Source organism: Mercenaria mercenaria, chromosome 14 (genome assembly GCF_021730395.1).
Source record: "Mercenaria mercenaria strain notata chromosome 14, MADL_Memer_1, whole genome shotgun sequence".
Lineage (NCBI taxonomy): Eukaryota > Metazoa > Mollusca > Bivalvia > Venerida > Veneridae > Mercenaria > Mercenaria mercenaria.
The window spans coordinates 34,930,973-34,948,970 of NC_069374.1; the positions used below are offsets into that span (position 1 = coordinate 34,930,973).

The 17,998-nt window shown below is 36.2% G+C and overlaps 1 protein-coding gene across 3 annotated transcripts in view; it reads left to right on the forward strand.

Moving 5' to 3' along the window:
- LOC123527245 (nucleolar complex protein 2 homolog) overlaps window positions 1–17,998 on the forward strand; it is a 162,129-nt gene that overhangs the window by 8,309 nt on the left and 135,822 nt on the right. For all 3 annotated transcript variants that reach the window (XM_053523260.1, XM_053523259.1, XM_045306589.2), the window contains exons 4-10: window positions 1,953–2,584; window positions 3,352–3,474; window positions 5,418–5,529; window positions 6,635–6,807; window positions 9,857–9,967; window positions 11,048–11,161; window positions 12,495–12,683. In XM_053523260.1, coding sequence (XP_053379235.1) covers window positions 1,953–2,584; window positions 3,352–3,474; window positions 5,418–5,529; window positions 6,635–6,807; window positions 9,857–9,967; window positions 11,048–11,161; window positions 12,495–12,683 — 1,454 coding nt within the window. The remainder of the gene's footprint in view (window positions 1–1,952; window positions 2,585–3,351; window positions 3,475–5,417; window positions 5,530–6,634; window positions 6,808–9,856; window positions 9,968–11,047; window positions 11,162–12,494; window positions 12,684–17,998) is intronic.

The following is a 17,998-nucleotide window of genomic DNA, read 5'->3' on the forward strand; positions in this document are numbered from 1 at the left end:
CATTAGGAATTTGTACAGAATGTTTTTTTGTTTGTTTGTTTTTTTTTTTGGTAAAGATTGAACTTAATTAATCCATAGATTTCTATGTAAATCTGGTATAATAATAATAATAATAATTTCCATCAGGACTTTCAGTAATAGTACTGCCTTGTTCTCTGCTAGCGGCTAGATGCTTTCAAGCATGCATCAAGGAGGAAGAAAGACTTTTTCAAATCTTTGTAAAACATCAGCCTCACTCAGGTACTCAACTTATGTCCTCAAGATTGGAAGTCTGCTACAGTGTGACAGGAAAGGCCGTACCGGCGACAGTAACCATCAAAACAAATTAACACCCTTTACAATATTTACAAATTTATTTACATAAGATGATTATTAACAATGAATAGATATGAAAAGAAAAAAAAACTGATTATAAGAAAGAAAAAAAAAAGAAAGTTCAGTATCTCTAGATACAAAAGTTCTTATAGTCCATTCAAATCTGACGTGACACAGGTCTTTAATGTAATTGTGAACTTTAAGTAGCGCGAACAAAACATAGCTTCTAAATTCAGTCCCTTTAAACCGTGAATACGTTGATTCCGTGTTGGCTCCCTATGGTGGTAGGTGATTGCATCCCTGAGCTGACTTCAGAGGATAACAAAAATCATCGTCTTTGCGGTTTAAACGGCACAACCATGGGACGAAAGCTCTGCGCTGGGAATATCACATCCAGGCGAGTGAAGACAAGTGAACCTCGGGCATTGTACTTCCGGTTATGACATCACCAGTAAAATCGTCTGGCGAAGAAGCTAAAATATATAACATATGGTAAGCACCATAGCAAAACAAATAAGTCAGGGCATAAAACTGCTCCTTTGGGTACACCATACCTCCGTAGGCTCCCATAAATAATACGTGCTACTTATACAAAATATATGTGCTACTAAGTTCAAACGTCACATGATTAAAATACGTCACTTATTACTTCCATTATTACCAAAATTAATTACTTACTTAAAAGACTAAAGTTAAAGTATGAAAAAGATATGAAAAGTATATGATGAAACATTATAGATACGGACATGATAAACTGCAGCTATTATTTACAACTACAAATTAACAAAATTCAATGTAAATCAAACGTTATATGATAGTTGGCATCCATATAATATCAAATGCCATACACTACAACGGACATTAATTAGATGTGCTATAGACTGGCACACAATTACAAATTACAATAATATATTACATACATGGTACTAGACTTGCCATATAGATTTATACATAACAATACAATGCAAAAATCATACAAAAATCTAACAAATAAATTTCTTACCTCGATCGAGCATAAATTTCTAGCAAGAAAATAATTCAGACATAGATTCGTCTATAAAGTCGTAAGGTGGTGTGCGCAAGGCATATCTAGTCCAGTCTATTTAAAGGATAATGTCCCGCCAAATACTAAATTTCATGGGATTCACGGCTAAGCCGTGAGCTCCGACTATTGTCATTTTCACGGGATTCACGATATAGCCGGGAAATCTAACTACTTTGGCGCGAATTTAAATTGACAATTTGAGGCCCATTATAGTGGTTTTGGGGATAAAAACATAAATTACTGAAGTTTATAAAATATCAACTTTCTTATTACTGAACAGAATTTAATGAAATTTACATGGAAATTTAAGTTATGAAATACAGAAAAATATGAGAGGTATTTCATGCGTGAAATCTGACATTTACCTCAATAACTCAAAAATTTACAAAAAGATGATGCAATACCTGCATTTACACTACAGATAAAATAAGGCCCGTATGTCAATTTGTGACATACAGTACCTTCCAAGCTTACGGAAAGGCCGAGCTTCTGATTAAGTTTGAGATATTAGCCTTTCAGATAGTAGTTGTTACTTTTAAATTGGGTGGCTGCTCTTTCCTCACCGATAATTGGTAGTTTACGTGTTTTTCAGATGATATTTCTGGCTCTGATGTTTCTGACACAAGTGATGATGATGATACCAGTAAGTCTGATGAACCAGTTATCAACAGTGAAGGTGAGGATGATGAAGATGATGATGAGGAAGACTTTCCTATGTCATCGGATGAGGAAATTTCACCAGCAAAAATTACCAAATTTCTAGAAAAGAAAAATAAGAAGGAAATTGAAGAACTTAAAAAGAAAGCAATGGAAAGTGCTGTCCCGAAACAAAAACAGAAAAATGTGAAAAGTTTTTCAGACAGTGATGATAAAAATTTGACTAAACTTAAGGAAAAAACAAAAAAGATATTAGATATTGGTAATGAAATGGAAGAGAAAAGTAAAGTTGAAAAAGACTTGAAGCAAAAGAAGTCTGAAAAAACAAAGCCTTCCATAAAAACTGACAAGAAATTGAAAGATTTGAAAAAGAAAACAGCCAAAGAAAGCAGTAGTGAAGACAGTGATGATGAGAGTGATGAAAAAGATGATGATGATATTGATGAAGATATGGATGTCAGTGATGAGGAAGATAGTGCTGAAGACAATATTGATGATGAATTTGACATGGAAGCTTCTGATGACTCAGATGAAGAGGGATTACATAAACCTCCAGCTGAGTTAGAGGTATGACTTTTTGGTACCAATAATCTTTTTGTATTCAACAATTTTCGTAGATATTTGCACTGTTTTGAGCAGTATCTTTTGCATCTTTGTGTTTGACAATGCAAAGTAAAGTTGCATTTTCACAAAATTTCAACCCTTTAGATGTCATAAAAAGAGTAGTTTAATTATGTGAGTTAAAACACTCTTATGCTAGAATGACGTCACGTTAATGTGCGGTGACGTCAAAGTTTTTGTTGCAACCAAGAAAGAGCGCTTCTATATTTTACCTACTGTTTTAGATGAAGGGCATATTAGAATCGAAATAATTTATAGCAAAAGAGTGTTTTAACACTATTTATACACTTGGGCGGAAATACGTCATAAAATAATTTCACTTGGGCTGCGCCCTTGTGCAATTATTACACCCGACGTTTAACCGCCCATCGTGCATAAATAGTGTTAAAGCACTCTTTTGCTATAAATTATTTCTTAATTACCACATTCACAGGAATTCAGAATTGCTCCTTTGTGCAGGTTAAATGAAAGTATCAATAGAAATGCTATTTATAAAGTAACACATTTCATGGAACACTACAATGACTCATTCCAGGGAAATTTGATGTAATCCTTTATTTGATTAAATGGAAATTAAACACTCATATAACTTAAAAAATGTATATGTAATGATAGAAAATGCAATTTTGAAACTCAGTATGAAATCATTTTGACTGAATATGATTTTTGTAGCAGTCAGTTTTTAATATCTTCCTTCATATATCATTTGACAGGTAATGAGTGACAGTGATGATGATGATGATGATGGAGTTGATGATGTTAAGGCAGAAAAGAAATCTGGAGGAAAAATATCTGTCACTATGGCAATGATCAAAGAATGGACACACAGATTCAAGGTTTGTTATAAATTTACAAGCAAATGTTCAATTTTTGTTCCCCCCACTATGAGTGGTGGGAGCATATAGGTTTGGTCTTGTCCATGTGTTTGTGTCCGTCTGAAAAAGTTTGTGATGCGCCTAGCTCAAAACTATTTGATATAAATTGATTAAACCTTGCATGAGTTGTTATCATGATATTAATTTGCGCACCCCCTATTTTTTCTTCTGGCTCCTCCCCCAATTTCCAGAGTTATGGCCCCTGAAATAGTAAAAAAAGTGCACATTTTCACCTTGTGACCCGCCTAGTTCAAAAAGTATTTCATATAAATTGATGAAACCTTACATGAGTCTTTATCATGATATGAACTTGCGCACCTCCTAATTTTACGTCTGGCTCCGTCCCCTATTTGCAGATTTATGGCCCCTGAAACAGTCAAAAATGCACATTTTCACCTTGTGATGCGCCTAGCTCAAAATATATTTCATATAAATTGATGAAAACTTGCATGAGTCTTTATCATGATAAAAACTTGTGCACCTCCACTTTTTTGTCTGGCTCCACCCACTATTTCTAAAGTTATGACCCCTGAAATAGTAAAAAATGCACATTTTCACCTAATGATGTGCCTAGCTCAAAAGTATTTGGTATAAATTGATGAAACCTTGCATGAGACTTTATCATGATGCAGCCTTGCACACTTGGCATTCTTCTTGTGATTTTATCACTTATTACAGAGTCATGGTCCTTAATTTGGCAAAATAGTGGATTTTTTGTTTGTGATGCTCATAGCTCAAAAAGTATATGGTCTAGAATAATGAATCCTTTATATAAAATGTTTGTTGAGGCTATACCCCCTTAAGACTGCAATCATTTGAATTATTGCCCCTTATTTGTGACAAATGTACCAGTGGGTCAAACCCTGTGTCCTACAGACACATTCTAGTTTCATATGGGATGAAAAATTGTGTAAGAGAGAAGTGTTTTCAGTCCCTACTCCTGCCTCAGCAGAGATGGTGGGGACTGGAGCACAGTTGATGTGCAGGACCAGTAATGGAGCATTATGATGTTGGTTAGACAATAAATTGCTGTATGATGTCCATTTCATTATTGCTCGGCTAAATGAACTCCAGCGTATTTATCAAATATTTCAATGAGCATGTGGAATGAAAACAACCAAAGCGTCCTTGTGGTTTATCATCTAATTAACCACAGTTCATCGTTCAGATGCTTTAACATTTAACCACAAGGGATAACACCTTTGTGGTTCTGTTCCTGCACATCTGAACTTTGAACCATGATAAGTCATGTGACAGACACTTACATTGAAGGAATTCAGATTATCTGATGATGTTACCCATTTGTCTGCCAATTTTGTCATAAGGCAAAGCCTGCCATATCTATAAAGTTACAAAAGGTTTGTTCATAAAAGCTGTGTTTGGAAAACAAACTGTATTATATTAGTTACACTGTCTAAATGGTTGTTCATACATCTGTTTTATACATCTTTCAGTCACAAAAAGTAAATTGTTTAATAACTTAAAATGTTCAAGAAATGTTTAATGAATGGTTGGCAGTTCTTATATTACCGTAGTTATTTCCCAAGTTGAAATTATGTCCCGGTTTGTATATTACATTGATTGCCGGACAATTTTCTAGTTTGCCTGTAGTTTTATTACATATATATACAAATGTATCAGAATAAATTGACTTTTATAATGGACTTGTGACCATGATGTCTTTACATATAGTTTTTGCGATAGTTAGATATTGCATTATTTTTTATTTCTGTCAAAAGGTGAAACTCGATGTAATAAAATGATATTTTACATGAAGAAAATTAAGAACACAAGTTGTTAACATGCAAGTTGAATTTTTGTCCATAATCTAGTCTGAACCTAAATCACATTGACTTTTTAGTGTTATACCACAAATTAATACATGATTTTGTATTCATTTTCAGGATAAGCCGTCTTTTGCATTAATCCATGAAGCAGTTTATGCATTCAAAGCAGCAGTTCAGCACACAGCAGTGAATGCAGTGTCCACAAAGTACAAGGTTGAAGGCAGTAAAGGTTTGTCTTTGTCATATATGAGCCGTGCCATGAGAAAACCAACATAGTGGGTTTGCGACCAGCATGGATCCAGACCAGCCTGCACATTTGCGCAGTCTGGTCAGGATCCATGCTGTCCGCTAACAGTTTCTCCAATTCCAATAGGCTTTAAAAGCGAACAGCATGGATCCTGACCAGACTGCGCGGATGCGCAGGCTGGTCTGGATCCATGCTGGTCGCAAACCCACTATGTTGGTTTTCTCATGGCACGGCTCAATTATAACTGTCAGCCATACCCCACAGTGTGAAAAGTAACTGTAATATTGGAGCAAGATGTCTTTGTTACAGTTTGTCAGATATCCGTTACTTTTTTTGAGCCAGTATTTTTCTTTTATCGTAAATATATATTTAAAGATTTAAACTTACAAAGACAGAATAGAATTTAGACTATGCTTTGATGATTTATGCTTGTTCCTAGGACTAAATTAATTATTTTTGACAGTGGCCCTCTTAACATTATTACAGGTACTGGCAGTTACCTGAATGTAAACACTGATACAGATTTTAAAATCAGATTTTTGAGTAGAGACAAAAAAATTCAACTGATGAAAACTAATAATCTAGTGTTGTTGTCATTAACATTTGTATACTGTAAAAGCAGAAATTTTTACGTGGGTTTAATTTTTGCTATATTCACGAAGCCCTACATCTCGCGAAAATTAATCCTCACATAAATATTCACCATTAGTATAATTCAAATTCAAGTAGGATACCATTTTTACAACTTCGCGATTACTGTGAAATCATTTGAATTCGCTGGCATAAAATTTTGCGCAAATGTGAAAAAGGACTGTTTCGTGCAGGCTTTAATTTGCGCATTTCAATTTTCGGAATAAAAAAAATAAAATTAAAAATTAATAATAGTGCATAGGTCCTAGCGGGAAATACGCGAAAATTCATCCTACGCAAATAAAAATGATTTCACAGTATTAAATCTCATGAACATACTCAAAATTTCAAATTTGCGAAATTTTGACCCAGCGAAAATATGTTCTTTTGCAGTAAATGTGACAGTTTTTCTGTAGAATGTTGGAACTGGTTAGAGGTATTTTTGTCTATGTTACAGTATATAATGCTGTGGTAAGGATGTGCCTTATAGAGCTGCCAGGTGCCTTACAGTCTCACCTTGACCTTCCCAAAACTACTGACCTTCAGAAACCTGTACTGCCTAACAGTAAAAACCAGCGCTGGAAGAAAGTGCGGCTTGATGTGAAGTCATACCTAGCGGATGTTTTGAAGGTTTGTTAAGTGATGTTATTTCAGTTTTTAAACACACTAAGTGGCCAATATTTTTCCATCCATTTTTATAAAGCAAAAGCGCACACAGTGTCCACATTCACAGGTGGGCTGGTAGTTTAGTGGTAACACGCTTGACTGTCAATCCAGAGGTCCGGGGTTTGAATCCCGGTCCAGGCACTGGAAATTTCTGAGATGCTCTTGAGTGTCTCCCACCTAACTAAGAGGCCTGTACTGGTTCTTCCCAGGAAAGACGGCTTCATGTGTATCGGTGCTATACACTGGGCACGTTAAAGAACCAGACTGTCTATTCGCAATGGCCTATGCTAAGTTAGCCGGATAGGCCTGTATTTGAAAAAGGATTTCTCTCTGTTCTGGGGGCTATGTCTCACTCTGTCCCTCTGGTCAGATCGCTCTGTGGGTGACTAGTAGAGGATGAATTTTGCGCCCTGTGTGGCTGCGTTTGGGTTATGTAAAGCGCCGTTGAATTTGTTTATCATGAAAAGGGCGCTATATAAATCTGGTATAATAATAATAATAATAATTCACAGATTGGTTGAACTATGAGGCTATAACAGAAACTTCACGAAACCATGTGCTAATGCATGTACATTAGTAAGGCAAAGGCCTTTGATTGTTTGATTAACAAAGAATGCTTTTAAGTTTTAAGATGGATTTTGCATTTAGGAGTTGCATACTAGTTCCTCATTATTTTCAAGTTTCAAAGATTTTTCAAGTAAACTTTTCAATGTAACTGTTCAATACAACAGTGAAGTTGTGACTGATACATTTTACCCAAGCATAGGTATAAAAGTAAAAATATTTTAGTTATACTGTTTTAGTTTATTTGTAAAATATAAAGTGACTTAAAACAGAAACTTGAAATGATGTCAGAAATTTGAAATGAATAAGAAGGCTAAGTTCTCCTTCAGATATACATGTTTATCAGGGCTTTTGAACTGGATTTTGGCATACAATACCTGTTACGCCTATTCAGGGAGGAAATTTGTCAAGATTTTGTTGTTATATATGAACTTTAAGACCTGTTACATCATTTAGAATATTGCCTAGGTAGCTTAGTGGTAGAGCACCCTCTTTGAGTGCAGGAGGTCATGGGTTTGCTTCCTGGCTGTGTCATACCAAACAGGTGATAAATGGTATTAGTGGTTTCTCGATTGGCGGTCAGCATTAAGAAGATAGTTCTTAGAACGGACTGGTCAGCCCAGTGTTATTATGATATGACTGGGTGGGTATCATGTCACATGTCTATGGGGTGATATTCCATTGAGGCTGAACTATAAAGTTAGGCATTGTGCTTACTGCTACAAGTAGACATTATTGTTTATATGACTGAAAAACTGTTGAAAAAGATGCTTAACCCGAACACAGATTCGCATGCATCATTTAATATTATCCACAGACAATATACTGCAAAAACTAAATCTAGTTTTGGATTTCCCCAGTTAAACTTTATAATAGTATAGATAATACCGCTTTATGGAAATCTTTCTAACCTTGATTGTGGAAAAATCAGTTTATGTGCAATGAAGAGAAAGACTGGTCTCTTAATATTTTTAATATCTGAAAAAATGTGTTGTATCCAAATACAACCACAAAGTTTACATAAGCATTCTTTAATATAGCAGCTAAAAATTGTGTGGTGTCCTTTCACAAGGAGGCTTTTTGATGTTGTAAAAAACTACTTGGTTGTATACTGAAGAACAAATGCAAGCAAAATATTTTTTATATCCAGTTTCTTATTCCAGACCAAGCCAATAGAGGCAGCTTGTGTGTCCAGTTCAGGGCATTTTAAGTCTGTAAATTTGACTTACTTAAGTCTGTAGTTTTGACTTACCTTTTAAAATGCTAATTTTCTTTTCTTTTTTTCTCCGTCATTGCTACATTAGCACATATAGAGACAAAAGTTTGCATGAATGAGCCTTCTAACATAGCTTAATTTGTTTGTCAGTTAAACAAAAATGGAAATTAAGCATTGTATATTCTGCAGTTGACACGTGAGAACATTATGACTAGTTATGAAGTCATACTGCTGCATGATGCCCGGGCCTTTACTAAGCTGATTAATAAAATGTAGCATAACTTGTATACTAGATTTAGTTTAAACATATTCATTCCCAAAAATAAAGGACATACATTAATATATATGTCATACTTTGATCAAAGCAATACGGAACAGGATAAGAATGGAAGACAGGTCTTATAGAATTTTCCCCTTTTATCACTAATTTTCAATGTGCATACTGTGTTAGTATGACAGTCTTGTTGTTTATTGTATGATTTTACATGATTTAGAGTAAAGATGGTAGGAATTGAACCATAAGGGTGCTAGTCTGAATGGTTTAATATCCATCTAGCCTGCTTGGTTAGCTAACACTAGGGAGAGCGCAGATCTATGGTTCATGGGATCGTAAGTTCGAATCCCGTGCGGGGTGTTAGTTCTCCGTGAAGATTTGATAAAAGACGTTGTGCCAGAAATCATTTGCTCCACCTCTGATTCATGTGGGGAAATTGTCGGTTACTTGCGGAGAACAGGTTTGTACTGCTACAGAATCCAGGAACACTGGTTTACTTAACTGCCCGCCGTTACATAACTGAAATACTGTTGAAAAAAGGTGTTAAACCCAAAACAAACAAATTAATATCCATCTATCTGAATGACAACAATTAACAATGCAAAGGCCTTGAATATTTAACAAATGTACAGTTACAGACAGCTTGGGAGAAGTTCAGCATTAGAAGTTTTCCCAAAACAAAGTTACAGTGAACTGAATATGTTTGGGGCCTTTAGTTTAGCTCATTCTAAATTTCAAACTTTTCTTGAATGTGGACCCAGCTGCAGGAGTTTGATTTCTTGTCCAGAAAATGATGTCATTGATAAGTTTTATAAAGACGTTATATTGAATTTTGTTTCCTATAAGGAAGCTAGTCATCTCTGAATCAAAAGTGACTTAAAATGTTGTTAAAATTAGTGTTAAATATGACAAAGTTTTTAGTATAACATGTTCATGAATTTTATATTATGCCCTTTCAGTTGATGAGTGATTTGTCGGAAGCAAATATGGTGAATGTTCTGCTGAAGCATGTACACAAACTGGTTGCTTATTACGCAACCTTCCCAAAACTCACCAAAACTGTGTTAAAAGTAAGTATTACCAGATTAAAATGATCAGGGACAAGCAGGTGCTTGTTGCCATCTTTATATTAGAGGCTGAATGATTGTTTTGCAGGGTATTGGGTGTTAAAAGATATTTTTGAGAAAGATTATCTGAATTATTTCTATATTTTGAGTTTGAGTTCAGTAAAAAGTAATTGGGAGGATCAGTTTTAAGTCTTGCGTTTTTGCATTCTTTTTTGGTCCGTCCCTCTGTCCATTTCCAATCAATAACTCAAAAAGGTTTAAGCTAACAGGTGTCAAACTTTGTAGGATGATTGCCTGTTCTTATTAGAGAACCCTTTGTGTTTTTGGGGTGAGTAGGTCAAAGTTCAAGGTCACAGTGACCTTGAGACTTAAAACAGTTTCCGATCGATAACTGAAGAACGCTTTGGCCTACAGGTGTCAAACTTCATAGGATGATTGCCTATGATGAGTAAGTTACCCCTGTTATTTTTTGGATTCTGTAGGTCAAAGTTCAAGGCCACAATGACCTTGAGACTGAAAATGGTTTCTGATTGATAATTATGTCTCCCACCACTCAGTGGTATGGGAGACATATTGATTCTCCCACCACACAGTGGTGTGGGAGACATATTAATTTACTTCTGTCTGTGTGTCTGTCTGTCTGTCTGTGTGTCAGTCACAAATCTTGTCCGCACTCTAAGTCAGACATTTCTCATCCGATCTTCACCAAACTTGAACAAACTGTGTTTGCCAATATGTCCTCGGCCAAGTTCGATAACTAGCCAAATCGGCCAAGGCACTTCGGAATTATGGCCCTTGAAACTTGTTTTTGATAATCAAAGCACTGAAAGTCTGATAAGGCAGTTGAGGTCTTTGTGCATGGTTGACTCATATACTGCTATTCAGATGATTAGGCAGTTGTGGGAGACATGTGCTTTTCTCAAAAGCAGCTCTAGTTGAAGAATACTTTGGCCTAGAGGTGTCAAACTTCATAGGATGATTGCTTTTGATTTTACAGAAGCTTATAAGTTGTAAAACTGCAAATATATTATGGCAATATTGAAAAGTTCTTCAGTTTTTGCAAAGTCTGTCACTTGTTTACAGAAATGTGTAGCCATATGGAGCTCAGGAGAAGAGACATCAAGAGTTTTGGCTTTTCTGTGCATCAACAGATTGATACGAATCCATCAAGACCTGTACCTGGAAAACTCTATAAAGGTATTTTATGTTCTTTAATTGCTATTACTGAATGATGTATATGTTGCTAATAAAATAAGGTAATTCATCTGAAATCCAAACTCTCCTCACACCATGACAGGGCCTCTGTGACTGAGTGGTTAAGGTCACAGACATTGAATCACTTGCTTCTCACTGATGTCGGTTTGAGCCTCACTTGGGGTATTGAATTCTTCATGTGAGGAAGTCAACCATCTGGCTTACGGAAGGTTGATTGTTCTACCCATGTGCCAGGGGCCTCCATGGCCGAGTGGTTAAGGAACGAGGAAGCCATCCAGCTGGCTTATTTAAGGTCAGTTGTTCTACCCACGTGCCTGCCCATGATGCACAGAGGGGTACCTGGGGTCTTCCTCCACCATCAAAGCTGAAAAGTCGCCATATGACCTATAATTGTGTCAGTGCAATGTTAAACTAAAAAAAACTCTCACCATTACATTGAAGCTTGCCACTTAAACTTACTTTTGAGAGAACAAGGCTACCAATGTTAAGGTTTCGACTTTGATCCACAGATGATTTGATAGAAAGCACCTACCTCTGTCTGAAGTCCATATAAATGTTCAGCTAATGGACGATTCAGCAGATAGCAACACCCTTTATCCTGAAGTCCTTAGTCATGTTTCTCTAATAAAGTAATTGATGTGGGAAAATAGTTGTTTAATTTTAAAGAAAGAGTTTGTATTTGTACAGTCAACGAAAACTGGGTAGGGTATTTGTTTTTTCTCACAAGAGTGCAATTTTTTCAAGCTGTGAAAAGGGGCTTCGTGGCCAAGTGGTTAAGGTCGCTGACTTCAAATCAAATGCCCCTCACCAACATAGAATTGACTCTTACTAGGTGCATATGATTCTTTATGTGAGGAAGTCATCCAGGTGGCTTATGGTATGCCCTGTAAAAACATTATATGCTCTTTCAGCTCAGCAGAATAAGGTTAATATCTACCAGTCTAAGCACCAGGGTTATAAAGTATAATATGTAGAGAGGCCTCTGAAATGCTATCTTGCCATTGGTCAGTTTTAAGATTACGTTTAGAAACAACCAGTCTGATGTTGAACTTCTGAGACTGGTCTACCAAACTTAGTTTTATAACCTTGGAACCAATTGTCAGGATTTCCACAGCAGAACAGGATGGTCCTTTTATATACTGGAGAAGTAACAAATGTTTCATTGGAAGAAATACTGACTTATTTTGTTTCTTTTAAAAAATCAACAAAGCTCGTAACTTTATTGTGAATCACTATAATGAAGTAAGTGTTGTATCCCCTGTATCAGTGGTGTGAAACAAGATATAGACGGACTGTTATAATGTCTAAATTTCAGCAAATGTACATGGCTTATGTGAGGAACTGCAAGTTTACTTCACCAAATACGTTACCAATGATTAACTTTATGCAAAGGTCATTTGTGGAAATACTGGCGTTAGACTTCAGTTTGGCCTACCAGTACGCATTCATTTACATCAGACAGTTGGCAATACATCTTAGGAATGCAATTACTACAAAGAAAAAGGTATGATATATAGAGGATTATTGCTTTTTCTCAGTGTAAGATTGAAATATCTTTCACTGAGTGAACATAATATACCACGTTTTCACAAGTGGCACAGCTGTGAGTGAAAATTTGAAATCTGGGGTTCACATGTGAAAGATATTTCAACCTTACAGTTAAAATTAATTATTTTTAGCTCACCTGTCACAAAGTGACAAGGTGAGCTTTTATGATCGCGCGGTGTCGTCGTCGTCCGTCGTGCGTGCGTGCATGCGTTCGTCCGTAAACTTTTGCTTGTGACCACTCTAGAGGTCACATTGTTCATGGGATCTTTATGAAAGTTGGTCAGAATGTTCACCTTGATGATATCTAGGTCAAGTTCAAAACTGGGTCATGTGCCTTCAAAAACTAGGTCAGTAGATCTAAAAATAGAAAAACCTTGTGACCTCTCTAGAGGCCATATATTTCACAAGATCTTCATGAAAATTGGTCAGAATGTTCACCTTGATGATATCTAGGTCAAGTTCGAAACTGGGTCACGTGCCTTTAAAAACTAGGTCAGTAGGTCTAAAAATAGAAAAACCTTGTGACCTATCTAGAGGCCATATATTTCACAAGATCTTCATGAAAATTAGTCAGAACGTTCACCTTGATGAAATCTAGGTCAAATTCGAAACTGGGTCACGTGCCATCAAAAACTAGGTCAGTAGGTCAAATAATAGAAAAACCTTGTGACCTCTCTAAAGGCCATATTTTTCATGGGATCTGCATGAAAGTTGGTCTGAATGTTCATCTTGATGATATCTAGGTCAAGTTCGAAACTGGGTCACGTGCGGTCAAAAACTAGGTCAGTAGGTGTAAAAATAGAAAAACCTTGTGACCTCTCTAGAGGCCATATAATTCATGAGATCTTCATGAAAATTGGTCAGAACGTTCTTCTTGATGATATCTAGGACAGTTTCAAAAGTGGGTCACGTGCCGTCAAAAACTAGGTCAGTAGGTCAAATAATAGAAAAACCATGTGACCTCTCTAGAGGCCATATTTTTCATGGGATCTGTATGAAAGTTGGTCTGAATGTTCATCTTGATGATATCTAGCTCAAGTTCGAAAGTGGGTCACGTGCCTTCATAAACTAGGTCAGTAGGTCAAATAATAGAAAAACCTTGTGACCTCTCTAAAGGCCATATTTTTCATGGCATCTGTATGAAAACTGGTCTGAATGTTCATCTTAATGATATCTAGGTCAAGTTCGAAACCGGGTCATGTGCGGTCAAAAACTAGGTCAATAAGTCTAAAAATAGAAAAACCTTATGACCTCTCTAGAGGCCATACTTGTGAATGGATCTCCATAAAAATTGGTCAGAATGTTCACCTTGATGATATCTAGGTCAAGTTCGAAACTGGGTCACGTGCCTTTAAAAACTAGGTCAGTAGGTCTAAAAATAGAAAAACCTTGTGACCTATCTAGAGGCCATATATTTCACAAGATCTTCATGAAAATTAGTCAGAACGTTCACCTTGATGAAATCTAGGTCAAATTCGAAACTGGGTCACGTGCCGTCAAAAACTAGGTCAGTAGGTCAAATAATAGAAAAACCTTGTGACCTCTCTAAAGGCCATATTTTTCATGGGATCTGCATGAAAGTTGGTCTGAATGTTCATCTTGATGATATCTAGGTCAAGTTCGAAACTGGGTCACATGCGGTCAAAAACTAGGTCAGTAGGTCTAAAAATAGAAAAACCTTGTGACCTCTCTAGAGGCCATATATTTCATGAGATCTTCATGAAAATTGGTCAGAACGTTCTTCTTGATGATATCTAGGACAGTTTCAAAAGTGGGTCACGTGCCGTCAAAAACTAGGTCAGTAGGTCAAATAATAGAAAAACCTTGTGACCTCTCTAGAGGCCATATTTTTCGTGGGATCTGTATGAAAGTTGGTCTGAATGTTCATCTTGATGATATCTAGCTCAAGTTCGAAAGTGGGTCACGTGCCTTCATAAACTAGGTCAGTAGGTCAAATAATAGAAAAACCTTGTGACCTCTCTAAAGGCCATATTTTTCATGGCATCTGTATGAAAACTGGTCTGAATGTTCATCTTAATGATATCTAGGTCAAGTTCGAAACCGGGTCATGTGCGGTCAAAAACTAGGTCAATAAGTCTAAAAATAGAAAAACCTTATGACCTCTCTAGAGGCCATACTTGTGAACGGATCTCCATAAAAATTGGTCAGAATGTTCACCTTGATGATATCTAGGTCAAGTTTGAAACTGGGTCACGTGCCTTAAAAAACTAGGTCGGTAGGTCAAATAATAAAAAAACCTTGTGACCTCTCTAGAGGCCATACTTTTTATGGGATCTGTATGAATGTTGGTCTGAATGTTCATCTTGATGATATCTAGGTCAAGTTTGAAACTGGGTCAACTGCAGTCAAAAACTAGGTCAGTAGGTCTAAAATTATTAAAATTTTTGACCTCTCTAGAGGCCATATTTTTCAGTGGATCTTCATGAAAATTGACCTGAATTTTCACCTTATGATATCTAGCTAAAGTTCAAAACAGGGTCACGTACCTTCGAAAACTAGGTCAATAAGTCAAATAATAGAAAAACCTTGTGACCTCTCTTAGAGACCATATTTTTCAATGGATCTTCATGAAAATTGGTCAGAATTTCTATCTTGATAATATCTAGGTCAAGTTCAAAACTGGGTCACATGAGCTCTAAAACTAGGTCACTATGTCAAATAATAGAAAAAATGACGTCATACTCAATACTGGGTCATGTGGGAAGAGGTGAGCGATTCAGGACCATCATGGTCCTCTTGTTTTATTAGCTGACCTGAACTTTGTTCAGGGTGAGCTATAAGTATAGGTGGATAGTCCGGCGTCCTGCATCCTGTGTCAACATTTTTACTTAAACATCTTCTCTGAAACCACTGGTTAGAATTACACCAAACTTGGTCAGTAGCATCCTGGCATGGACCTTTTTCAAGTTTGTTCAAATGGTTCAAGTTGACCTCTTTTAGGGGTCACCAGAGCTAAAAATAGAAAAACATTTAGAAAACTTATTTTTAGGAACCGCTTGATGGATCTTTATCAAACTTGGTCTGTAGCATCATTATAAGGTCCTCTCCCAAATTTATTAAGATGGGGGCACTTGGCCCCTTTTAGGGGCCGCTAGAGCCAAAATTAGAAATATCTTTAAACGACTTCTTCTCATGAACCACTTGAAGGATTTTCATCAAACTTGGTCTGTAGCATCATTATAAGGTCCTCTCTCAAGAACTAAAAATAGAAATACCTTTAAACCACTTCTTCTCATGAACCTCTTAATGGATCTTCATCAAATTTGAAACCGCCTTGGTAGCCTAGTGGTAGAGCGTCTGCTTCGAGTGCGGGAGGTCGTGGGTTCGATCCCCGGCTGCGTCACACCAAAGACATAAAAAAAAAAGTACTAGCAGCTTCCTCGCTTGGCGCTCAGCATTAAGGGGATAGTGCTAGGACTGGTCAGCCTGGTGTCAGTATAATGTGACTGGGTGGGGTATCATGCCACGTGTCTACGGCGTGATATTCCAGTGAGGCAGCACTATAAAGTTGGGCATTCTGCTCACTGCTATAAGTAGACACCGTCATTTATGACTGAAAAATTGTTGAAAAAGACCTTAAACCCGAACACACACACTCATCAAATTTGAGACTGAAAAGAGTTTCTGATCAATAATTGGACAAAGCTTTTGCCTATGACTGTCAAATTTAATAAGGATGGTTGCCTTTGATCAGAAGATGACCCCTACTGTTTTGGGGGACAGTAGGTCATAGGTCAGGATTTCCAATTAATAACTGAGACATGCCTTCACATCAGGCTTTTTAAACACCTTCATTAACCTGTAATTTTGTGGAAATCTTTTAAAACCTTTGTGTTGGAAAACTGTTAAAGCCTGTAGTTTACTCAACCTTAAGTTTTAGCTATTTCTACGAAACAAGTTGAGTGTGAGCTATAAATATAGCTGGGTGGTCAGGCATCCATTGTCCAGCATCTGGAGTCAGTAATAGAAACTGTCTTACAAGTCTGAAGGTCAAAAACTAAGCCACTAGTGCAAGTCTCCCAGAAAAACCTTTGGGTTTTTCCCTACTTCCTGGATGGGAAACAATACTAAATATAGTAACTTGCTTCCCGTTCGGGAAGTAAAATCACTCTTTTTTGACTTGTTTTATTCAAAAGGCCCGGTGCATAAGAATATACTTGGTATCATTAAATGAAATACACTATTGTAAACTTGAGAAATATGTCTAAATTTCTACTGTTCAAATTTTTTTTAAATTTCCTAATTAAAATTATATTCAACTCTGAAATTATTTAATTTCAAAATTTCCTGAATTGAAAACTTTACTTCCTGACCAGGAAGCTCGTTATATAGATCTATATTGAATTGCTTGTCTTTCATAGAGTACTTAAGTTACACAAATAATAGCAAGAAAACACATTTTAACATTGCCCTGCTTTATGACTGATAATACAAATTAAAATTTCCATATGCTTCAACACTATTTTTAGCTCGACTATTCGAAGAATAAGTAGAGCTATCCTACTCAGCACGGCGTCGGTGTCGGCGTTGGCGTCACACCTTGGTTTAGTTTTTCGTACCAGTCCACATTTTGACAAAGTCTTTTGAGATAAAGCTTTGAAACTTTCAACACTTGTTTACCATCATCATGGCCAGTTGTCTTTAAAGATAAAGCTTTGAAACTTTCAACACTTGTTTACCATCACCATGGCCAGTTGTCTTTTAAGATAAAGCTTTGAAACTTTCAACACTTGTTTACCATCACCATGGCCAGTTATAGGCCAGGGACCGTATTCATAAAGAATCTTAGATAGAAATATATCTTAGAAGTCATCATTTTCTAAGTATTTCTCATTTTTGACTTAAAATGTGTCTTAGAAACATTTTTGCCTAAGAATTGTTCTAAGAACGAAATCTGGCTTAGAAATTATCTTAAGTAGGTGATTTTTCTCTTAAAATTTAAGACAGGTAGCCACTTATCTTAACTTTTAAGAATTATCTTAGAAAAGTAAAAATAAAATGGACGCCAATGACCGCAGTTAACAGTTTTTCATGAATTGCATCTTTACTGTATAGACTTTATTAAGCTTAATTTAACTTGTGACGGGCTTTCCACGTCATAGGTAGCGCCTAATTTCATATTGAATATAGGCATAGAAATGAAACTAAGAAAAACATTTTCTTATACTTTTTTCGCTAAGATTTTTCTAAGTCGCTTTATGAATAAGAACTTAAGAATTTCTCTTAGCTAAGTCTAAAAAAATAAGATAA